The sequence below is a fragment of the Cynocephalus volans genome, chromosome 4, assembly GCF_027409185.1.
Source record: "Cynocephalus volans isolate mCynVol1 chromosome 4, mCynVol1.pri, whole genome shotgun sequence".
NCBI lineage: Eukaryota > Metazoa > Chordata > Mammalia > Dermoptera > Cynocephalidae > Cynocephalus > Cynocephalus volans.
This window is the reverse complement of record NC_084463.1, coordinates 101,741,853-101,766,549: the sequence shown is the minus strand read 5'-3', so window position 1 is coordinate 101,766,549 and position 24,697 is coordinate 101,741,853. Positions and strand designations below refer to the sequence as shown.

Genomic DNA, 24,697 nt, shown 5'->3' with positions numbered 1-24,697 from the left:
GATATGATGTAGTTGGGAGGGAAGGAGAGAGAGAGAAGGGGGAAAGAGGAAAATGGGTAAAGGGACAAGAAAATCAACTACCATGTATACTGAGAAGTTAAAATAAAAAAGAAATTAAAAAAAAGAGAGAGAAGGAGGAATCTCCATCGGAGGGAGGGAAGTGGTCGGCGGAGAGGCAGCAGTATCTCCTAAGAGCCATAGGGCTGTGTCCTGGCCTTGAAAGCAAATGGACACACAGACAGGTAGACCCAGGTCTCTTCAGCTTTCTCCCTAAGACCTCATACAGCAGGTCTCCAATATCCTTGCCCATGGGATATGTGGGGCACATGGATTATCCCAAAGTCCTAGGAACCCAGGAGATGATCTCTTCAATCACCACTCTTCAGGTTACCACTGGGGATACTGAGGCCCAGAAGAGTAAGGGGTTCATTTGGGCTCTGAAATATCCCACAGGCTATGCCAACTTTTCAACACATTGCGTTTCAGCAGTTTTGTAAAGGGAATAACTGTTAAGCAAATCACCCTTTCCCGACAAAACTATACTCAAGTGAGAGGAAGAGTTCCTGGCTGGGGGGGGGCGGGGCACAAAGTATCAAATAAATCACAGCCCCGAGCAGTAGCACCAACCTCAATAACCATTACCATGTACTCTAAATCACTAACCAATTCATCATCCTAAAAAGGAAGACCAGCACCTGGACCACAGACCCCGCTGGGATGAAATTTAGGTCAAATTGCCTCTGCCAGCTGCCCAGGGTGCCAAGCTGTGTCCTTGGTAGACATCATCTCTTACCCTCCCAGCACTCCAGTGGGACTCATCATCCCCATTTTACAGATGCTGAAACGGAGGCCTAGAGAGGTGCAATGATTAGCCAAGGCCACACAGCAGAGCAGAGAACCAGGGTCCAGGTGTGCCTGACCCCAAAGCGTCGGGCCTTTCTGCTACCTTCATCGAGGGGCAGGGCTGACCAGCTAAAACAAAACACAGTGGCAACTGGAGGCTGTCTTAGTTAATTGATGGTTATGATGCAGCGCTCACTGGTTTCAGAAGGGCTTGCTGACCAGGAAGACGGAGCTCACAGATTCTTACTCTGAACAAAGATAATTCCTGACTCAATCCCCAGACCTCACTCGGCTCAAAGGCAGGGCCCTGCCTTTCTGAAACCCAGCACTGGGGCTGGAGGCCCCTCTGAGAACCCTTTAGCCATAACATTGCCCCACCAGACCCAGTCGGGCTCTGCAGGATCACAGTTTACACAGCAGCTCTGAGCTGTCAGCGTCAGACAGGCTTCTGACCTGCCATGTCCTGGCTCTGTGGCCTTGGCTTGGGCAAAGGACTGGAGCTCTGAGTCCCAGTATCTTCAACTGTCAAATAGGGATAATCCTCCCCTCATAGTGGCACTGTGGGGATTCCATGAGACTTGTACATAAAGCCCTCAGCAGCCTCTGCCCCTCCTCCGGCCCCAGGCCCCAGCAGCTTTCCCTGACTTCTCAGGCCCACTCCAAGGGAGCAGCTTCCTGCTAATCCCCAAAGGACAGGATACACAGGGACAACGAGGAAAAAGTTTTAAAAAAAATAAAAAATGCCAAGATCCCTTCACAGGGTGGGTGGACAGGGAGGGGGCGGGCAGCCCTCTTACACCAGGGCCATGCACCCTCTCCACTCTCACGGCCCATAACCAGGCCCTGCCTTCACTGTGTGGGACCAGAAGAAGAGGCTCTGAGGATGCAAAGACTGGCCTAGGGCACAAAGCGGGTCAGAGGCTCAGCGCCCGTGGGCCCTCTGCCCTCTGCTCCTGCTTCTCCTCCCGGGGCTCTCCACTTGGCCAGCATCAGGCCAAGCTGATAGAATACATGCCCCTTGCCTCTAGGTTTCTGGGACCTCCAGAATGGAGACCCCCAAGACCCTTCCCCTTATGCCCCCCACCAAAAAATCCCAAGAGCTGCTGCAAGGCACTGACATGAGGAAGCAGGGGAAAAGTGGGGAGAGAGGTCAGATCAGTCCTGCCATGAGGGTTACCAAGGCAGTTCCTTCTCCAGGTCTGCCCAACATGATTTTCCCTCACTGGCTCTTTTCCTATTGTGTCTCCAAACTTCACCTTGGCCGTCTCCTATCCAGGCAGTTTGCTCTGTCCCTAAATTCGTCAGATTAGACTGCGGGGCCCACTCCTTATCTCCTCCACCCCTAGTACCTCCCCCATCAGCACAAACTATGAGGCATCAGTTTGCCTGCAACGCTATGGCCCCTTGTTCATCTTGGCCTCCCCAGTTTCTGGCACAGGCCTGGCATACAGCAAGTGCTTGGTAAAGAACTGTGGCTTGAATGGAGGGAGAGACAGGGAACCAACAGGGAGGTGTGCCTGTGTGAGCCTCTCTGACTTTCAGAATGCTGGGGCCTTGGCCCAAAGCGCTCGGTGCTTCTGTGCACTTCTGATGGAAGTGTAGTGCTGAAAGCCCCGGATGCTCACACGTCTCTAGGACATACCTGAGGACAATGATTGCTGCCATCATCCTCTTATAAAGGAGTACAGGGGTTGGGGGTGTCGCAAAAATACTAAGAGACAGGGGAGACTCTGGGACTTGCTTTAAGATCTTTAATAGCTCTGATAGTCAAAGAAAAGTAAATTAAAATTGTACTGAGGTACCAATTTATATGTAGAAAATTAGCAAAAATATATAAAATATCCACTGCTTGTGAGGATGTGGTAAAACTGTTACACAGTTAGTGGCAACAAAAATTGGTTGCACTATTCTGAAAAGCAATTTGGTAAATATTTTTAAAATCACAACAATGTGTCTTTTGATTCAGTACCCGAAATCCTAGGACTAGAAATTTATACTCAAGAAAAAATAAAAAATAAGAAAAAGCTCTGTTACAATATTTGTGAGTACATTACTGCATTTGTAATTAGCAAATTATGTTAGAGGACGACCTGCAACACCACCCACAGCAGGCCTGGTTCAGTCAAGAATGACATATCACCCTAGTGATTATTGCATAGCCACTGAGGGCTGCGGGCTCCCCCAGGGTAGGGGCAGTGGCGGGGCCCGCTCTGCATCTTCAGACCAGGCCTGGCAGTGAGCAGCTGCCGGAAATGTTCCTGAATTAATAATTCTGTAGCAATAAGAGAAATTTCTACGGATGCAATGTTAAATGAACAAAACAGGGTACAAACTAGTACCCGAGCCATGGTTTAAACCATGTGTAAATTAACTACACCTTTGAATGAGGAAAAGTTCTACTTAGAGAACTGAGGCTCTGCATGATTTATTTCTCATTTTTGCTTTTTTTTTTTTTTTTTTTTTTGGTAGCTGGACGGTATGGCGATCTGAACTCTTGACCTTGGTGTTACAAGCAACTGAGCTAACTGGCCAGCCCCTTATTTCTCATTTTTGGATTCTTGTTACTGTTGCTACCATATAGTTTATACAAGATACAAAAACACTTTTCCTAACTAAAAATGTTGTCCAGGGGTTGGCCAGTTAGCTCAGTTGGTTAGAGAGCAGCCTATAACTCCAAGATCAAAGGTTTGGATCCCTGTATTGGCCAGCCACCAAAAAAAAAACAACAACAAAATGTGTCATCCAGAACCCCAAAGTAACTTGTTCCCTGGAACTGAAAACCTGGACTCGGCCAAGTTGGGCCTGAGGCTGCCTGTGCTGATGCTGAGTTAACTAGGAAATGCTCCGCATCGTCTGGCTGAGCTTACTGCTACCAAGCCCCATCTGAGGCTGGCCTGGTGCTGTGCTGGGAGTGGGAGCCACAGGGGGCCTCCCACCCTTGGGCTGGTGGGTGGGGGCTGGGGTGGGGAGGGGGGTGCATGGCACGGGCAATGACAACCTGTTGGGTCAGGGAAGGAAGCTGAGATAAAGGTACAGGAAGAGGCATATAAGCTGGGTACTAAAGGATGACCAGAAAGGCAGATGGCACCCAGATGAAAAGAAGAGGAAGAGGCTTCTGGCAGAGGTGATGGCACGTGCCTGGAAACTAGAAATGGCCTGGACCAGCTGGGAGAAGGAGAGGGCCCATGCAGTTCCAGGAGGTAATCCCAGTGAATGAGGATGGAGGTGGGATATGGAGCTGTCCCTTGGGTCGCTCAGGCTGTTCACTCATTCAACCATTTAGCAAATGTTAATGGAGGGCCAACTCTGTGCCTGCTCTGTGCTGGGGGCTTTGCAAATTCACCTCATTCCATTGTCTCAATTCCCTGGGAGGAGGGAAGAGGATGCCCACTGGCAAACAGTGGTTCAGAAAAGTGAAGTGGAGGAACCAGCCTGGAATCCAGTGTGACCCAAAGTCCACCTGAGACTGTTCTCCAAGAACCAAGCTCTGTTCTGTGTAGGACCCAAGGAATCCCAGGTGGGCCAGCACCTGGCCACATGAGGACTGTCCCTGAGGGGTCCAGGCTAGGGGCTGGAGATTTTGGGAGTGTGTGTAGAATGGGGAGGGGATGTTGGGCCTGCAGGGTTTCCTTCCCCCACCTTTGGGCTCAGTAATCCCACCTGCAAAATGACCAGACAATCCCTGTGGCCCTCTCATCCGAAGAGGAGTGGGTCTGGCAGCAGCTACCCCCAACCCATCTTCTCCCCGAAAGTGGGCCCCCCAAGACTGTGGTGGACAGTAGAGATGCTGCCACGTCTCCCCTAGACAGAGCTCTGAGCTGGGCCCTTGTCTGCTGCTCTCCATCCAGGGCTGAGTGACTCATCCCTGCTCTGCCTCCTTTCCCCCTCCCTCCCCCTAGTCTCCAGCAGCCTCCCTGGACCCCTACTCCCACCCTAGGCTCCTGAGCAGCAGCCCCCAGCTCACTGCAGTCAGGATGAACATCCTGTTCTGACATCTAGAGGCTGACCTCCTGCTCTGTATCTCCCACAACTCCATTCCTATCCTGGGGGAGGAGGGGGAGCCAGACAGAGAAGGGAGAACCCAGAAAGAGAAGCAAAGAGTGTATGGGCCTAGGAGAAAAGGGGTGGGGGGGTGACCAGTGAGACGAGACAGAGGCCAGGGCTGACATACAAACGTCAAGACAAACAAAGACAAAAGGTTTAATACCTCCCAGGGCTTTAGGGACCACCAGTGGACTGATGCCCCTCAAAGCTCCCTAGTAAAGCTCCAGACTTCATCTTCAACAGTCTCTTGGGCATCACCCTTGGACAGCCCACAGGCCTCCACATCCAGCACTGTCATAGCATCTTCCCCCAGTGCCCATTCCTCCCAATCCCTCCTGTTCCCAGAACTTGGGCATGGTTCTGCACTCGTCCCTTACTCTCTCGGTTTCACCTTCCAGCCAACTCCACACCTTGGATGCAATTCAGCCATGACCACCCTTGCTTGTATCCCTGCAGCCACACCCTCTTCTCTGGTACCCTGGCTTCCAGACCAATCTGTCCCCTGCAGCCAGGGAGGTTTCTAAAACCCACAGCTGATAATGACACTGCCCAGTTTGATAGCCTCTACTGTCTGTCTGTCTCTCTCAGCACAAAACCCAAACTCCAAAACGTCCTTCCCGCTCTGGCTCTGCCTCCACTCTCCCTCACCCTTAGCCCTACCCCCTGCAACTGGGGAGCCTACCTCACCAGACTGACCTTCTCACATTGCTGCCTGACTTCTGCTGGGCTCCCAAGGCCCCACTCAAACACATCCTCCAGGTGAAGCCCCCTTTCTTTCCCCCACCACACTGGCAGCCACTGGCCCCCTCAGCCTGAGGGTAGGTCTCTGTCCCAGCACTGCTCACAAAGGATATCTCCCCACCAGGCCTTGAGTCTCTTGAGAGCAGGGCCCAGATCTGATCCCTCTCCAGGTCCCCAGCACCAGCACAGTGGCTGGAAGAGGGAGTGGGATGCATGAGAAGAGGTTTATTAAATTAATAAATATCTGGGACAGGAAAAAAATGGAGGAAAGGGACAAATAGAGACATTAAGGACAGAGGCCATAACCAACAAGAGAGAGAGGAACAGAGACAGGGATAGAACACACAATTCAAGGGGGGATCTTGAGACCCTGAGACAGGCCCAGGGCGAGGACAGAAGGCTTCCATGAAGGCAGGAAAGGAAAACCGTGGCAGAGCCAGAGCTGAGCCAGGGGGTGGGAGCTGCAGGAGACAGCTGAGGAGACATAATTGGATCAGAGACAACTCTGCTTCTGCAGTGAGGGGGTGTGACTCACACACACAGAGTAACGCCAGACACAGAAACACACAGAGTCTCACACTCAGGGGCACAGACACAACCATAGGCACACGCATGCATGTTCAGTACAGATTTACTGACCTTTTCAGGTGCCTGCCACAGGGCTGTCACCTGGGCAGGAAGCGGGGAGGATAGGGAACCCAGTACCTGCCCCTGAGGGGCTCAGAGTCCACCCAACTAGGAGCCATATCACATGCACAGTCACCCACAATCCAGCTGCACAAACGAAGGCCCAGACACAGAATCCTCAACCCCTATCACATTAGCCCGGCCTCATAATACACAACCACCATCTGGGCTAAATTCCTTGATATAACACAATGCTTGACATATAGTATGTGCTCAATAAGTATGTTGAATGAATGAATGAATGCACGCATGCGTGCTGGAGACACACAAGGGAACGCCATCCCCTCTGGCTATCAAGCCTTGCCTCAACACTCATTACCTCCCTGGCCCAGCACCAGGTCCCAGGCAAACTGGAAGGGTCCAAAGACAGATAGGGGGGTCCAGGAGATGGTGGAGGGGATCTCAGAACTGGGGGAAGATGGGAGTTGTGACATGAAACCTAAAGGATGAGATTAGGGCTGACTAGTTAGCTCAATTGGGAGAGTGTGGTGTTGGTAACACCAAGGTTATGGGTGCAGATCCCCATACCAGCCAGCCATCCCCTACCGCCCCGCAAAAAAAACCCCAAAACTAAAATTCCAATGGATGAGATTAAATGGCCCAGGTATAACACGGGGGACCAGAGATGACAGTCATCCCCTCCTTCCCATGGGTCAGGGAGAGGCAGACATTGTTCACTGTCCCAGAACAAATGGATTTTAGAGAGACAGCAGAGGTGGCAAGTACCTGCCTTCAGAGAGCCCAGGCTGAGAGGCAGGAAGGCAATGGTTATGCTAAAGCCCCAGAGAACAGCTCAAGCTGCCCCGTGCCACCTGCCCCAGGCTCTCTCTAATGACAGGCAAGAGGAGTCTGTATTTAGCATGGGACGCTCCACTGCCCATGTTTCTGAGTCTCCAGGGGCCCCAGAGCATCAAGACCAGCCCGAGCATGCCAGCAGGGATGAAGAGAGGCACCGAGAGGGGTGGGGGCACCTCCAGCCTGACACTTGGTCTGAGCTGCTTTCCACCCACCTGTTGCCAGAGCGTGATCATCTGCCCAGGCTAGGGGCAAAGGTGAAGTGTCAGGGCTGGAATAGGGTTTCTATCCCTGTCTATACTCCGTGGCAACCTAGGGCCTAGGCCTGTAGCCATTGGCTCCTCAGAAACAACCTGGAGCAGACCAGCCCAGCCAAGGCCCCTGATCCCCGCAAAGGGCCAGGTCTCTGGGGTCGTGGCATTTACAGAGCTGGCTCCAGGTGGCCCAGCCAGGTGTGGAGATGCAGGAGAAGAAAGAAAACCCATCTGTCTCCAGGACTCCCTCCTTTCTCTCATCTCCTGAAACTTTAAAGACTCTCAGCTGGAAATTGAGCTGGGGCTCGTTAAAGTTTAAAAGCCAGAGCCTGGGGAGCTGGGCGTGGAGACCACAGAGCCAGCCTGGGGCTGAGGGCTCCTCTAGTTCCAACAGGAACGCAGACTGGAGGCACCCACACACACACACACAATCCCATACATAACGGTTCCTTAGTCCCAGGGCAGGTGCCAGGGGGCTGCATATCCATACCATCTTACACCCCAGCCTGCACAGCACTTCACCGTTTGCACATTGCAGAGTTATGCTATAACCACAAATCCCATCTATTATCCCTCCTAATTTGCTCTGGTTACTATCCTTTGCTCCATTCCCCAAACCCCTGCTTTAGTGTAGGCCTCAGCACATCTGCCCAGACAAATACAGCAACAGCACCCTCTTACCACTCCCCTTGTCTAAAATCCTCCCCTGGCACCCCAGGACCTGTATGACCCAAGGCCTTGTCTAGCTCTGAAATCCCCTCTAGCCCCCAAGTTCCAAGCCCCAAACTGAACCACCTTCACTTCTCCAAATGCATTACCCTGTTTCCTGTCTCTAGGCCTCTATACAGCTGTTCCTCTGTATGGAATGCTCCTGATGCTGTCAACCTTGTCCTCTTTATTCTCTACCCAATTCCAAAGGGATCACTTGAGTACTCTTCCTCTGTGAAGCCTTCCCTGACCCCCAAGGTCAATCCAGATGCCTTCTCTGGGTTTTCACAGGTCCTGTGACAAGTGTCTGTCTTAGCACCCAACTGGAAGCTCCTAGAGGGCAGGGCTTGGGTTTGATTCCTCTCTGTGTCCTCCACCCTCTAACACAGGGCCAGGCAGAGAGAGGCTATCAGTGGATGTTCACCGAATGAGCAAATGAATGAATGAAGTGCCCAAGGATAGGCAGGGCAGCACTACTACCCACATGTGACAGACAAGGAAGCTGAAACGTAGGCAGGGGCTACTTGCCTGGGGCCACAGAGCCAGGACTCTGGATTCTGTGCTCTCTCCCCTATAGCCTCAACCCAACCCAGGCACCTCCTGCAGGAAGACTTCCCTAACACCTCCAGCCGTCTCTGATTTTTCCCTTCTCTGAGCTCCCCCACCCTAAAGCCTGGACACTGATTACCTGGGGTCATGCTCTCTGGGAGCCTGTTCCCTGAGGATAGCTCTGGAGCTACATCTTTCAGTTGCCCTCATGTCAAGTCAGAGCTAGAGCCAGCCAGAGCAGGGGTCCTCAGGGCCTAATCCTGGATTCGGGGTCCCCATCTAGAGACCTCTCTGATGGCACAGACTGGCAAGGCCTTAGCCATCCATCCTTACTACTCTGTCCATCAGTACAGTTTCCCCTACCCTGGCCTAAGGTTAGGTCAACCTCACAAACCACCTTCCCAGCAACTTTCTGTAGAGATGGTGAAGCTGAGTCCCAAAGGGGGCAAAGTCCAAGTCTGGACCTGAACTTACCCAGTCCAAGGTCCTAAAACCAGATCAACTCCGGCCCCTGCCACCACAGATAAGAACACTGACCCAGAAAGGTGAAGTGATCCCCAAAGTCACCTAGAAAGGACTGGGCTCTTGCCCAGCTGGGTCTCCTCCAGGGTGCCCTCACACAATGACACAGCACAGGGAGACCCAGGAAGGAGGATAAATTGTGAGCCATGAGTCCCAGAGATGGGGCCCAACAGTGCTAATAACCAAAGAGTAGAGCAATCTCAGCCTTGCTGACCAAGGACCTGGTTCTGATCCAGCTTCAGCCATTTCTAGCTGTTTGGCCTTGCACAGGTGAATTCCTGTTCTGAGCCTCAGTTTCCACATCTCCTTGATAGGCTTAATGAGACCTACCCCACAGGACAGCCATAAAGACTCAGTGAGAAGACATAAAGAAAGCACCTGCCCCCACCTCTCTCATAACCCTTTTGAGTCCCGCAAATTGTTAAGAATGAAAAGGGCCCTTGGAGACCCTTGAGTGATCCCACATTTCATGGAGAAGAGAACAAGGCATTGATGGGGGCCAGACCTGAGCTTGAAAGCTTAGAACCCACGGGGCCCATGGAGTGGGGGCAGGTGGGAAGTAAGACAGGGCTGGGAGGGGCCGCAGGAGCTTTCTCCAAAGGGGAAGGGGAGGAGCTGCATGACAGGAAGTTAGAGGAGACAGGTCCCCAGTTGCCCAGCTTCCTGTGGCAAGAGGAACCTCAGGTTCTCAGCCACACTCCCCCAAGAGACCTCTCACACCTGCTTCGGCACTAAACCCTTCAAGGCCCCTGCCCACCCAGTCCACTCCTGTTGCAGGCCCAGGCCTCACTCCTGCCTCTGCCTGTGCAGCAGGCAAGGGGTCACCTGGAATTGTCTATCCTGTCTCCACCAGCGTCTGGAAACCTCTGAGGAAGGGTCCAGGTTTCCTCCTCTGCCTCTCACATGGCTAGCCATGCGCAAGGCTCGACATGCAGCAGGCATCAGGAGAACCTGAGCACATGAAATGGGGCAGGGCTGGGCAGACCATGTCATCTGTTGTCTGCACCTCTCCCCCACGGGCCCCAGCCCAGATGCTGAGTTCAGAAGCTCTTGGAGCCAGGAGTGCCCAGTGGCACAGATGGACAAACAGCCCAGAGAGGGGCAGAGACATGCCTAAGGTCACACACACAGCAAGAAGACCGCACAGCCAGGACTGGACCCCAGCTGGCCCTGGTTGAATGGCTAGCTGAACCTCCTGGTTTCCCATTTCTCACACCACTACGGGTGCCATGGGAAAGCCTGGCCTGGGCATCAAGAGAGCTGAGTTCAGGCTCCAAGCTGCCTTCTGCCTTGTACCCAGGATCCATGTTCAGCATCTGCCTCTGGGATAGAGCTTGAATTCTACTCTCCAGTATCCAGAGCACAGTATTAGCCCGAGGCCAGGCCAGGCTGGAAGCCAGGAGGGAGGTAAAGGGTAGAGGTGGCCTCCAACAGCCCCTTTGTCCTGGCTCTGACTGCTGGGTCCTAAGACACAGTGGCTTCCAAGGACCTCTGGACACAGGGGAAGGGGGAAGGGAGATGAGGAGAAGGAAATTAATCAGGTAGATAAACAGATAGGTGGAGCCCCACCCCACCCTGGGATTGTAAGCACAGGGTATGTCTGGGGGCAGCTATATGTCCCAGCTCCGGGGACAGGCCCAGAGCAGGCTGGGGCAGGAGAGAGGAGGGGGGGTTGCGCAGAAGCTCAACAAACACCTGCAGTTGAGTCCCAGCCTCCTGGAGTGACCCAATCATCCCTGGGAACTCTGGCTGAAGACTTGCTGTGTAACCTTGGCAAGCCATGCCCCTCTGTGGGCCTCAACTTTTCATCTATCAAACAAGAATGGGATGATGAGAACACCGCGTCCTTCAGTCCTTCAAAGAGTTGTTGATGGGGTTAAAGGTCATGATGGTGACTAACTAGGTGAGCCTCTGCAGAGAGCCTGGCCTGGGCTCCACTCTTGCCTCAGCTCCTGTGTGACCTCAGGCAAGTGATATCACCTCCTGCAGCCTCAGTCTCTTTGTTTGTAACATAAAGACAGGTCCACTACTGCCCAGAATTGGCCCAAGGTAAACTAAATGATGGAGAGAAATGCTTGGCTCAGAGCAGGGACTTTTAAATAGGATTAGCTGCATGGAACCTGGGAGTTCTGGAATCTTGGGGATGGGAAGCTCAGAAGCCTCTGTCCATCTCCAGAGTTCCATCTGGCTGTGCTGAGAGGACTAGGAGTGGAGGGCTGGCTCCTCGGGATGCCCATAACCAAGGTCCTAGCCTCCTCCCTGGCCCAGGCTCTGCTCACCTCCTGGCCCCAACCCTCTCTCCATTGTGGGCAGCAGAGTTAGGGGGCAGCACTGGGAGAACAGTAAAACAGAGAGGACTAGGCTGGGAGGCTGGAGATCTGAGTTCAAGGCCCGGCTCTGCTGGGACTTGGCTGTGTGACCCTGGGCTGGCTCCTGCCTCTCTCTGGGTCTCAATATCCTTGACTGCACCCTGGTGTGGGGGGAGGGGTGTATAAAACAGGGATAGCAAAGGGCCCTTCGGTACTTCCAACCTGAGAAGGAAGGAGAGTTGGGGTCCTCACTGCCAGGGAGGGTGTATGCCCTGCTCAGAAGTCTTCGACATCATCCGGTTTTTCCTAGTCCTCTCCACCATCAAGCAAGACTACCTGACAAGTCTGATCTGACCACAAGGGGTCTATTTTGGCAACCTGGCCCCCAAATCTGCCAACTCCAGGCCTGGGCTGGGCTGGGTTTATCGTTAACCCAGCCAGATGGAGGTGGCAGCCCCGCCCTGTTGACACAGAGGGTGGGAGTACTGGACTCCATTCAGACCTTCCCCTCCCCTCCCTTCTGGAAAGCCAGCTCAATGGGGAAGCTACACCTCCCACCTCACTGTGCACTGCCAGCCTTAAGCCTTCCCCAGGTCAGGCTCTCCGAGCCTTCCTTCCTCCTTCCTTCATCCCTACTCTATTTGTGCTGGAGACTGGGGATGCAAAGAGAATAGGACCTGTTGCTGCCCTCAGTAAGCACCAAGTTGGAACATACCAGCCACCCTCCCCTTCCCTGTTCCTCAGGCTCAGACACAGGTAAGGGTCCTCTGGCGTGGGCAGAGAGTCTCAGAGGGGAAGACACATGGAAACTCAGAGGGAAAGAAATAGTCAGATAGCCAGGGTGCAGACAGAGAATCATACAGGGGAGAAGGGATGGCAAGAAGGGTGAACCAGAAGATCACCTGAGAAGAGATGGACAAAGCTGTAAATGATTAAAACAAAGTGAGGCAGAAAGGCACAGGGTCAGAGGGGAAAGGTTAGACATCTCAGGCCCCGGTGGGAGGCCAAGATGCCCGAGCTAAACCTGAGACCAGGTCCCAGGCAGGGGGTGGGGGGCTCTCTGAGCCCAGTGCCCTACCCCTTGCAACAGGAATGTGTTCCTCCACACATTCTAGGACAGCAGAAGGGAGAGGAAGGCAAGGGAGGCGAACGACACAGCCTACTTCCAGAAGCCCACTGAAGAGAGAACTACCATCCTCAAAATGTGGCCCTCACAGCAACGCCAGATGTGTTGTGGGCAGCTACTGAGGCCCCTAGACCAAAGTCTTCACCAACCTCTGCCCCATCTAGTCCCCCAGGGGAAGTGCGTTCGTGGGGTCCCAAATCCCAAACCTGCCCTATCATGGCAAAGAAGAGAATCACAGGGTTGTGAGGAGTGGGGGAGACAGCTGTGAGGAGCTGATGTGTCTGTAACTGCCCTTTGTGTGGGTCTCCCTTGACCCTAGGCCCCCCTGTCCTAGCCCAACCCCAACCTGGCCCTGTACAAGGCAGGGACATCCAAGCCCTCCCTTCAGGATCTGCCAGCCACAATACTGAGTCCCTGCAGGAGATTCAGGGAGCAGCCAGGGAGGGAGGGGAAGAGCAGGCAGCAGGCAGAAAGGAATCAGATCTTTGGCACCCAAGGGTGCAGAGAGTGTGGAAGGAGACTCAGCTCAGGCTAAGAGAACCAGGAGTTACGAAGAGAGGGGCTCTGTCTCCCACCTCAGGTGACTCGAGTCAGAGACTAGGTGAAGGCTTCCCAGGTGAGGGGTCCCTGAGGGAGACCACTCTCCAAGATGGGCCTGGCAGCAGCCCTGCTCCCTGGGGCAGACAGGGGCATGCAAAAGCCTCGTTGCCAGCTGAGAGAGCCAGAGTCACACCCCCTCTCCAGGCCTCATTGGGCCATCTGTGTGATGGGGGCTTGGCCAGCAGTCTGTGCCTTCTCCCTGTTCCTGGCAGGAGACTCTGGGCCCAGATGCATAACCAGGTGTCTGTGGCCCTGAGGGAGACCAGGATATTCCATGTGAGAGGCAGTCGGGGTACAGTGGAGGCCACAGGTATAGTAGGGCAACCCTACCTTGATCTTGTGCAGTGTCCGATCCATCTCCACAGCGTGCACCCACACAGACACGCCGGCCTTGCTGTAGGTCAGGTTCCAGCCCACCTCCGCCTCACACTCTGACCGAAAACTGCGGAAGTCCTGGTCATCGGGCACCTGGACACTCTCACGGCCCAGGACTGGCCGAAGCCCTTGGGGCTCTGTTGAGGCCTCTGGCTTCTCCATGGGGAGTGTGGGGAGACTAAGGGCCCTGGTCCTAGTCCGGCTCTCCTGGGTCCTCCCCTGAGGCTCCAACAACGTCAACGAGGCTGCAGATGCTGACGCCACCTTCCTGGGACCTGCAAGACCGGTTTGGGGACAGGAGTCAGTGCGCTGGAGGTGCGGGTGTGGCTGCCCGGGGTCCTGGGCGGGTGTAGAGCTCGAGATAGGCAGGGGCTGGCCCCCAGGTGAGGGTGGACGGGGCACAGGACAGTCCAAGGAGCGACTCCGGACCTCCCTGAGGCCGGCATGAGGGCTGCGTATCCAGCGCGGTGGCCCGTGGGAGCCCGTCGGGACCCGGGGGAAGGCAGGGACCCGAGGTGACGGACGATCTGGTGGGGGCACCCGCGCACTGGTGGTCGGACCTGCTCAACTAACTCGGCGGCAGCGCCGGCGCAGACTGCGCGCCGGGCGAGTGGTGGGGGCGGGGTGGGGCGCCCGCCGGCCGGGCCGCTCACCTGTGCCCGCTGCTTCGCCTGGGCCCGCCGGGGCCGGGGTGCGAGCGTCTCCGCGGCCGCTGCTGCCCGGGCGACCGGGGGCCGCGCGGGGACTCTGGGGGGAGGAACAGTGGGTCCCGCCGCCCGGCCCCGCCCCGTGCCCCCGGCGCCGCGCGCCCCCTCCCTCCCTCCCTCCCTCCCGGCTAGGCTCGGGGCTCCTGGGGCTCCGCTCGCCTGGGCTGGGTATTTTCCAGGCTGCGGAGGTAAAGCTGACGGAGCTCGCAGCCTCGCCCCGCCCCGCCCCGCAGGGTCCTAGCGCCCGCCCCCGTGCGCCCCGAGAGGGGACCTGGCCCCGGAGGAGCCAGTCTGCAAGCAGGGATTGGGGACCGGGTGAAGAGTGGCCAAGGTAGAACGGGCTCTGACAGGAAGGACGACTAGGTGCTAGAAGAGGGATTCTGGAAGTTAATTGTGAGCCCCTTCTCTCCACCCTCCTCCCATTCCCACAGGTACACATCTCTGCAACAACCTATTTACTCACTGGCACGCTGTCCCCAAAACAACCCAGAAACACCCCCACACAACGCCGCAGAGATCCAAAGATAGGCGCACACCTCCATGACAATCGAGAGATTAATTCGCAGGGACGACAGCCCCACAGCAAATCAGAGATGCCCACAGCTTGTATCCCCACCAACCTAGAGGCACACCAAGCCTAGGCAACCCAATTCCCGGTGGGCCGTGCAAACCCAGCCGGAAGTTGATCCAACCCACAAGGCTCAAGGTTCACAAGCTGGCCAGACTTGGGCAAACTCTCAACTCCAGTCTCTCTTCCACCTGGCAGGTTTAACCAGGACCTCTTTGAGCCCCTTGTCCACCAGCACCCCTCCTCAGCACACGCACTTGCACATGCACACATACACACACACGCCTCCCATGGACTGGACCAGACTGCCTGCCTAGAGAATCTGGCCCCAGAGGTCTTGGGGCTCCCCTGTCCCTCCCCAGGCAGAGCTGGCCAGAGCTTCATAGCCTCAGAGGAGATATGTCTGTCAGCACTCCAGCCACCCCCTCCAGCCTGGGAGGCTGCACCCTGCCCCTGGGTCCTAGTGACAGCTCTGCCCCTATCTACTCCATGTGAACTGAGACCCCATAGCTCAACTTCTGAGGCCAGGCGCAGTATGAGTGTGGCAGCCTGTCCCAAAGCTGAGCATTTACTCGCCACAGTAACTGGCCCTGGACTGCAGAGGGGCAGGGAAAGCCTGTGGTGAGCTCCTGCGGATGGGCAGCTAACAGGGCCCAATCAGTGCCCAACAAGAGCTCACTTGCCCAGTGTCAGAGTGACTCCATGGCCATCCTGACCAGAGCCCAAGTCTCAGTCTCCTCACACTCTAGGGTTCCTTTCTCTGCCCTGGCTGCCCCAGCCTCTCTGGGCCTTAGTTTTCCATCTATAGAAGAAGGAAATAAGAATGTATAACCCTACAGCACCTCCTAGCCTCATCATCCTAGAACTCTGTGATGGAACAGCTTTTTTAAAGGGGGCTAAGAGGGAAAAGAAAGAGGAGTTGTCACAGCAGGTTCACAAATAGAGGTGTTTCTTCCTGAAGTGCTTAGGGCTCCAAATGTTTGTAAATCAGGCTCAGTGTTAAAAATGAGTGGGGGTGAGAAGGGAGCCCAGATGGCAAGTAACCTCAAAGGGCATTATAAAAAGTGACTCCTGTAAAATGAGTTGTAGGTCCCCATGAGGCCTGTGTGGTTTAGCTCTCTAGGCCTTCCTCCTGCAGCGTGGGAGGTATAATCAGATAATCACCCTACCCCTTCTAATCTGCACTCTTTAAAAGTGTATGGGAATGAGTGGGTGACTGGGGGGCTGATTCAGGGGCTCGGGATGCCAAGGCTCTGACTCTTTGCTACCTATCTGCCTCCTCTGCCTCTAGCGCAGCTCTAGGCATGTCACTGCCCCACCCCAGGCTTCAGTGGCTGTATCTGACACCCTTCCTCCTGGGCTGGTGGGAGACCAATAAGGCACCCAGCAGAGCCAAAGCCTGCTTTGTGAGCTGTAGCGTCTGGGATCTGCCATGAGGAAAAGAGATGGCAGCACTGGCCTGCTGGCTCCTGCCTTTTTAGGGCCCCAATAACACACTTCTCAGCAGACAGCAGGCACCAGGGCAGTAAATCTCTCATGCTCACCACCAAGTCCAGGGTAAAAGAAATTGGGCTGAGGTGACAGCAGGAGGCAGCAGTAAGGGCAGACAGGCAGAAGGACTTCTCCAGAAGTTCCCTCCACAAGCAGCTTCTCCAGAGCTGCCAGTCTGAGGAACAGAGAGAAACCAAAGATGGCAGGAACAAAACCATCACTCAAATCCAAACACAGATTTACCAAGAATGAATCTTCTGGGTCTGAGGTCAGTAAAAGTGGGTGACATGACACCCCTGGGCTCAGGCAGCCATACCTTGGGCTCATCCCTGGGTCCTGGGTTCAGCAGGTGGGCAGAAGAGCATCACCCCATCCCACTCATCATTAATTTGCCCTTGCAAGTACCCACCCCCACACCCCCACCCCAGGAATTTAGGTGTCTCTAGCTCTGGGGCTCATGATGGCCTCTCAAAGTTGACAAAGCAGATTCATATCTTGTCTCAAAACACCCCTGAGCAGCAGAGAGAAGAGCACAGTTGGCTCCAGGGCAGAAAAGTGAGCCCAAGAGGGCTTGAAGAGGCTCTGAGGAAGAAGTCTTGAGGTGCTTCCCACAGCCTGGCAGTGCAAAGGGTCTGTGGACCTGGGTTCAAATCCTGGCTCCACCATTTATTTCCTAGCTGTGTGACCAAAAGCAGGTGACATGCCTTCTCTGAGCCTCAATTTCCTCATCTGGAATAATAATACCTATCCTCTGAGAATTATTGAGATGAAAAGAGTTGTATATGTGCCAGTTTCACCCACAGATAAATAACCAAAAATAAAACTGGGGAGCAAGGGGGCACAGGGAGGAATACATTGTCTAAAAATTCAGGGTTCCAACACAAAACGTTAAGGTAACATCTTGGTATGGTGGTTGGTAAGAGTCTCACAAAAGATCAAACAGTGGAAAAGGTCAGCAAAGCATGACCCCTGCCCTGCCCACAGCAGTCCCTGCCCCAGACTCAGTCCCCTCCACAGGAGGTGGATGAAGGGGCCTTTCTGAGCCCCCAGGGCAGAGCCCAGGTCTGGCTCCTCTTGGGTCCCAGTTCCAGAATGGGGCATCACTGAGCAGGAGCCAGAGTGGGTGCAGAAGGTGAGAGCGTGCACTAGAGAGAGAGGGTGCTTAGTAAACTGAGAAGTATTCTGGGAATGTGGGCATCATTACCCAAGTCACTGAGCAAGCCTGGGTCTTACAGGTGCCCCTTGCAGAGAGAGTAACTATGGCTGTGGGAGGCATGGGGGTGCCCATCAGGAGACCTCTAGTACCTTAGACTGTGAATATAGGACAGGGGCAAAGAGTCGTTTGGAGAGATTCACACCAGACTTTGTTCACTGCCCCCGACCCGCCGTTGAAGCAGGGGTCAGGGCACCTGCCTGGAGCTAATCCATGATGTGATCCCTAACCCTCCCCTCAGCTCCCCGCTCCAGAACTTAAGACCCTCAGACTAACACCATCTGGCCCCACCTCCTCACTGTACAAATGGAGAAACAAAGGCCCAGCTAGCAGGGACAAAGCAGATATAAGAACCCAAGTCTCCCAGCTCCTAACCTAAGGTTCCTGCCCCCTATTACATACCACCCTTTCCACTTGCCTGTGGATGACCTTGGCACCGTCACTGCCCTCTCTCAGCCTCAAGACTCAGCATCCCCCCTAGTGCCCCCACCCTGCCCAGTGTCCTGCACAATGAGCGGCCCAAAACTCTTGGCTTACTCCTAGACGCCCACCTGTACTCACCATCTAGTTAGACAGACGATGGCTGTATCAATCTCCCTCTGGGAGATGAGAAGGCCCCCCAAGCCCCTTCTCCCCACTCCCACACCCCTGCCTCAGGGGTAACCTTGCCGGTCAGTTTGGGTGGAACAAATTCCCAGGTTGTCCGGGGCAATGAGGCAGTGTCCTGGGGGCACTGTTCTAGAAGATTAGACAGCATCCTGTGTGATGTCACCAGGAAGCAGCAGAGTGGAGGGGTGGTTCCAGAATCCCTCGGGGAAGGCCTAGGACAGAGCACCTTGAGGCCCCCAGGGTTGCTTGTCTTTTACAGGGGCAATAGGCCTACATCCCAGTCCCATATGGAGCTGGATCTAAGTGTTTACCCAGGGCGAGACACTCCCCTGCTGGGCCTCACTGAGCAAACAGCCCAGACCTGCCCTGAGGGAGCTGCCAGAGCCTCAGGGAGCCACATAGTGAAGCACAGCCATCAAATCAGTCACTCATGGTCACCCACATTCTCACTCCTTGTTACAGTGTGACAGCCACGCCACCATCCTGATGTCCTGGCACAGTTCCACAAGGACACACACCATCTCGGTCTCACACATGTACAGCCCTATATGGGTACACATGCTTGGTCACACAGGTCACACACAGCACCAGTATGGGACTGCCAGGCAAAATACAGGATGCTTAGTGAAATTGGAAAATCAGATAAGCAACGAATAACCTTTTACTATAAGTACATCCCAAACATTTGCTAAATCTGGCAACCTCACACCCAAGCCACTTCCATACCCACATCCCCAAACCTCGAAGCGCCACGCAGTCACACACCAGTTCCCACACAGACCTCAGTTACTCGCGGCATTATGGGAATGCCGCCTTCAGGACCCTGATCACAGTGGTGTGGAAGTCGTCGCGGGTGCACATGTGCACACCCAGATCTGCGCACACTCTCTGTAAAGAGGCACTGGGCCAGAGTGAGCATTTTCATGCTCTTTTTGTCTCACTTTCGCAACAACCTTAGGTGGAAGTTCAGGCAGCAACCATTAGCCCCATTCTACAGATGAGAAAAATAAAGCCCAGCAAGAAAGAAAACCCTCCCTAGGTGTCGTGGCATGTGGTTTCTTGGGTATGGGAAGTCAAGCCAGGCCTGGGTCCAGGCTATGTCCCTGGGTAGGTCCAAGCTCCCAAGCAGGCCCACCGCACTCAGGCAGTCAAAGCCACCCAGAGAAGCTTCGTCCCCCAGGAACAATAATAGCCTGGGGGTGGGGAGTCTTGCAGGTGGACCTCTGACCTCTCCTGTCACCCAAAGAGTGATCTAGAACTCCCCTCAGAGGTCTCTGTAGTTCCAGGTGGTGGGAAATGTCGTAAGTCAGGGCGCTGAGGGTCCAGCTTTGAGACAAAGAAAAAACTAAAAGAAGGAAGTTGTGTGGGCTTCCAGAAGACAGGCCCTTATCCCAGGTCAGGAGCTCTTGCTCATGGGCCGGCCCATGGCTCACTCGGTAGAGTGCGGTGCTGATAGCGCCAAGGCCGCGGGTTCGGATCCTATGTAGGGATGGCTGGTTTGCTCACTGGCTGAGCGTGGTGCTGACAACACCAAGCCAAGGGTTGAGATCCCCTTACCGGTCATCTTTTTAAAAAAAAAAAAAGGAGCTCTTGCTCAGCCTGATAGAAGGCAGCCTAGACAACCTTGTCCTTCCTGAAGACACACAAGAAGGCCCTACCTCCACCCAGCCTGGACACAGAGCCAAGCAGAGGGCCTGGGGTCATTCTCTGACAGGAAACTCCAGGGCTTTTGGAAGACTGCATTGACCCAGCAATCAAACTGAGTTCCTGCAGGCGGCAGTGCCCAAAACACATCGTCAGCAGTGGGACTTAGCCTGCAGGGGCTGGAGGCTGGGGTGGCCATCTGGGCCTGGGGTCCTCCCTAAAGGCAGTCCCCATGGTTCTGCTCTGGGTCCTGCACATCTCTAGGCCTATTTTCTTGTCAAAGTAATGGTGCTCAGGAGGTCTCCCCACCAGGCTGAGTCAGGAGGGCTCTGTAAATTGTGAAGTCCTGTGTGGTGGGTTGTGGGGAGGGGTTCTGTCGTTTGACTTGTCCCCCAAGCCAAGTCTGGGGGTGTCCTGGGCAGCAGGCCCCTGCAAGGCCCAGAAGGTAGCTTCCAGGGATCTGAGGTTCAGGGACTGGAGGATGGGGAGGGAAGGATGGAGAGGAGGCAGGACAGATGGGGTGAAGTACCTTGCTCAGCAGTCTATAATGGCTTGGAAGCCAGGCTGTCTGGGTAGAAGCACTTACTTAGTGTGTGATCTAGAACAAGTTACTTAACCTTTCTGTGTCTTAGCTGTCCCATTTCTAAGATGGCAGACTAATAAGATTTATGTCATTATAATGGGGATGAAGACGGTTAATGCAGGTGGAGTGCTTAGCACAGGCCTGGCACACAATGAGAGCTCAATAAATGACACAGCTGCCATCAGTCCTTGTCTCCTGAGACTTTCTCCCAGGTCTGGAATCTGTCCCCAAGGCATAGCCTCTTTCCTACATCTTTGTTCTTGCAGGCAGCACCCCACTCTCCTCCTGACCTGGGTTAACCTGGAACCTGGAGGGTTGAGAGTTAAGCAGAGGTGGGTGTGATGACATCTGGTCCCCATCCCTCACCCCCAATTCCAAGAAGAACTCTTCAAGAGGCCTTCACTCACTGGCACTAGCTCCATGCATCCATACAGCCCTCCTCAGTGTCCGACAGCTGGATGCCAGGACAGCAGCAGGGCACAGGGAGCCTGGCCATGCCCAGCCAGATGGCAGCACAGTACTGAGATGTCCATACTCCAGGGGCTGATTCCATGTGAAGTGCTGGTACGGGTGGGATTCCCTAGGGGCTCTGTCTGAGAATGGGGCTGAAAGCTCTGTCCTGGGTCAAGGTTCATTCTGGGGTCAAAATCCACCCCTGGGACAAGCCTCCCCAAGGCTCCGCTTCCATGGGGCACTGCTGTTCAGGGGACTCCTGCCAGCTCCTGCTTCCTGCCCTGAGTCCCAGGTGCCCTGGGTCAGCAGGCATCTCCACAGTTCCCCCCGGGGGAAGGGTGCCTCCTTCAGCACCTTCTAAATTTAGGGCTTGGGCTCTGTGACTCATTCCTGGATCTGCTTTGCTACCCTCCTCCAGGAATGTGCTCCCATGGTATTTTTATCCTCTGCTGCCTCAGACTGATTAATAAGGCCCCAGAATCCTGCAGCAGCCACACACACCAAAGAGAGCTCCGCAGTCCCACTCACTCCAGGCCAGCACTGGGCTTCCCTCTGACCAGGTCATACACTCCCTGCTCCTCCCCCTACCTCTCCACTTTCTTGACACCTCCCTCCCCACCAGAGCCCACCCAGGTGACCACACTGGGGGTTGGCTCCAAGCAGGACTGTGGTGGCAGTGGGGGGAAGAGAGGCGGCACCAAATTCTCCTCCCTCCAATTCTGCTGCTGGGCAGAGCCCTCCCCTAAAGTCAGGAGGCTTAAATTCTGGACAAGACTCACTCCTACCTTACTATGGGGCTCTTGGTGAGTTCTGGGACTGTTTGGGCTTCTCTTTCCTCTTCTGTAAATAAGGGGTTTGAATCAGACATCCACTAGGGAGGCTTGGACCAGAGTTGAAATTAACACTGGGCCAGGACTCCAAATTCAAACAGGGTGGGCTGGGGGTGGGTGGTTATCTGATGTTGGGCCCTGTCTCCCCTCCAGGCTCCCTGCTGCCCTCAGCCCCTGCCCTGTTCAGGGGAATCAAGGCCAAGAACCTGTTGTCAGCCTTCTTGGACTTCTGCCCTGAAGGGTGGAGGGTCATGCACAGGAAAAAGCCCAGGGTCTGGTCCAGTCTCACTGTGCAGTGCAGCTTTGGGAATCACCTTAACTCTTGGCCTCAGGGTCTGGGGAAGGGAACCATGTGCATGCAGAGATGTAAACACTTCCCTGCCAGGCTCCTAGGGCCAGAGGAGGAGATGGGGACATGGGTCCCTTTGTCAACTTCTAGAAATGCAGGCACATAGGGGATGGTATGGAGGAATCTAGGAGTCAGGCAGACCTGGGCTGCTGTATCTCTGTCCCTTCCTGGCTCTAGGACAACCCTATCTGTAGCCTCTCTCAACCTGTGTCACGGATAACAGCAGTGGCTAACATGTATTGAGTGCTTACCATGTGCCTGGTGCTGTTCTCTGCACTTAACAGGTCTTAAGTCATTTAATTTATAGTTAAACCTCGAGACAGCTCTACATAAGGCTTACCACTTTACAGACGACTTGGGGCTCAGAGAAGGGCAGTGACTCACCCAGGGTCACAATGTTGTTACTGGAAGGGCTGGTTAAAAGCTAGGTCTGACTGCAATCCCAGCTTCTCTAAACTACCCCAAGGTGGATATTCTCAGAGTATACATTAGACAGTAAATGTTTGATGAAGACGTTTGATCACTGCCATGTAATGGAAAGATCTCTATCCTAGTCCAGTTCTACTCCAACTCATTGTATGTCCTTAAGAGTTTCCTTTTTTTCTTTAGCCTCAGTTTCTCCTGCTGAAAAACAGAAATGTGAAGGCCCAGAAAATTAGATACTTGGAGGTGGAGGTAGGGGGATCTTGGATTTCTATTTCTATAAATACCTGCTTTTCATGACTTGCCCGAGGAGGCCCAATCCGTAACCAAACCTCAGGGTCTCCCAGCGCCTCTCCCTATTCACCCCCAGAACCTCTAAGATCACTCCAGAGAGAAACAGCTTCGCTCAGCCCAGCTCCACTGCTGCAAGGGACAGAGAAAAGTTCGCTTCCCTAGTGGGCAGCTGCATGATCCTGCGGGTGGCATGATTTGCCCAGGATGCCACCTCGCTGCTCCACCTGGCTGGGGGTCGGGGTGGGAGGTGGCTCCTACAGCCTCAGCTAAAGGTACATCATCACTTTCTCTCATCTCCAGCTGCCACTGGCCTCAATTGGAGTTACCTGAGCACCCAGATCCTCCCAGACTCAGAAACTGAGTCCAATGCTTCCCACTCCTTTCTATTCAGAATCTGTCCCCTTAACATTGCCCCTACATCTGTCACACCTGGGCTCTTTCCCTTACCTGAGAAGCAGGGTCTATGCAGCTCCAGCAACACTGTTCTCTTCCTCTAGATCCTTCTCAGCTTCCTGACTCTGGTGGTCATCTCAACAGACCAAAGCCCTCCTCCAACAGGCTGAAGTGGAGTAAGAGAAGGATTGGGAACAGAGATTCCTCCATTTCCTCAGGGTATAGTCAGTCTGTCTAGGCCTGCGTCCAACAAAGACACCAATCTTAGGGGTGCAAGGAAGGGCTCCAGGCCCAAAGGCAGGAGGGTTGGGCTTCAGCTGTTGCTCACAGACTGCTAAGACCTGGGGCAAGCCCCTGCCCCTCTTGAAGCCCTCAGTTTTGCAATTTATAGAATGAGGAAATGGGTCCCTCAATTTGCAATCACCTGACCGTAATAATCTTTTGCCTTTATAGGCTGCTTTGTAATTTAGTTTTCACTGCTGGACCTCATCTGATCCTCCCAACAACCTATTTCCATTTATAAATGAGAAAGCTTACATTCCCAAGTTAACAGAATTACCCAAAGTCACACAGCAAGTCAGAGGCAGATCCTGCGCTAGGGTCCCTGAATCCTGATCCTTTCTGGTCCTTTACAATATAGGAAGCTGGAACTCGGGCTATGACTTTCCCTGACCCGTTGTCACATTTGTAAAAGAACTGTTGTGAAGACCGAAGGGCGCCGTGTTTTGCAAACCACAAAAGAAAGGACAACAAAAAAAACGACCGGACCGTAACATTGCTTTTTATTACTGTTTTCTTCGCTACGACGCCCCCAAGTGTCAATCCCGAGACGCTCCGTTTGCGCAGGCGCGCTTCGGTGTTTACAGAGGCCTCGAGGCCCCGCATTTGCGCGTGCGCTTCCCCCCAGCGGCCGCCCTGTGGCCCTCTGGCTATTCGCTGTCGGACTAAGGGCAGCACCGCCGCACGCCCCCTAGTGGTTGTCATCGCTCTGTCACCATGGCTCCCTGGGGTCTTTGTCTGCTCCGCTTCGGTTGAGGTGTATCTACAGCCCCAGAGACGGGGACATCTGAGGAGCGGCAGGAGGAGGCACACCGCGGTCGCCGTCCTCCTCCTTACCCGGGACTCCTGCACCCCAGTCACCGCCCCTCTAAACTTCAGAGTCTGGCATCCTTCGGAGCAAACATGGAGGCCACGGTGAATTCGACCGGAAAGGCCCACTCTCTGCCTCCGGGGAGCTGTAGTTCATGGCCGGGACCTTTCTGGCCGTAGAACGCTGTAAAAACTACATTTCCCAGAAGTCCAAGAGCCAGAATCTCAGGAGGGCCCGCAGCATGCTGGGAGATTGAGTTTGAGAACGGCAGTGGGTTTGTGCCGGCCGGGAAGCGCAATGAAGCAATGGAGGCGAGTGCTCTGGGCCTGGGGTCGTGGATTCGAGATGCACATGAGTTACACAGTAGCTGTCATAGGAGAGGAGTAGCGTTGTTGGGGCTGTGTTTTACTACTCATTAGCTGTGTGCACAGGGCTTCCTCCCCCGTCGTAACTTGGCAACCACTCACAGGGGTCACCACTGCCTGGGACTGTCTGTC

At 54.4% G+C, this 24,697-nt stretch overlaps 1 protein-coding gene across 1 annotated transcript in view; it reads right to left on the bottom strand.

The window, feature by feature from the left end:
• STARD10 (StAR related lipid transfer domain containing 10) overlaps window positions 1-23,995 on the bottom strand; it is a 34,206-nt gene extending 10,211 nt beyond the window's left edge. Inside the window, exons 1-5 of the mRNA XM_063094881.1 lie at window positions 23,900-23,995; window positions 21,410-21,486; window positions 16,373-16,494; window positions 14,207-14,551; window positions 13,509-13,828 (exon numbers count right to left, since the gene is read on the bottom strand). Of these exons, the coding sequence (XP_062950951.1) occupies window positions 13,509-13,828; window positions 14,207-14,551; window positions 16,373-16,494; window positions 21,410-21,486; window positions 23,900-23,995 (960 nt within the window). The remainder of the gene's footprint in view (window positions 1-13,508; window positions 13,829-14,206; window positions 14,552-16,372; window positions 16,495-21,409; window positions 21,487-23,899) is intronic.
• Window positions 23,996-24,697: the final 702 nt, after the last annotated feature.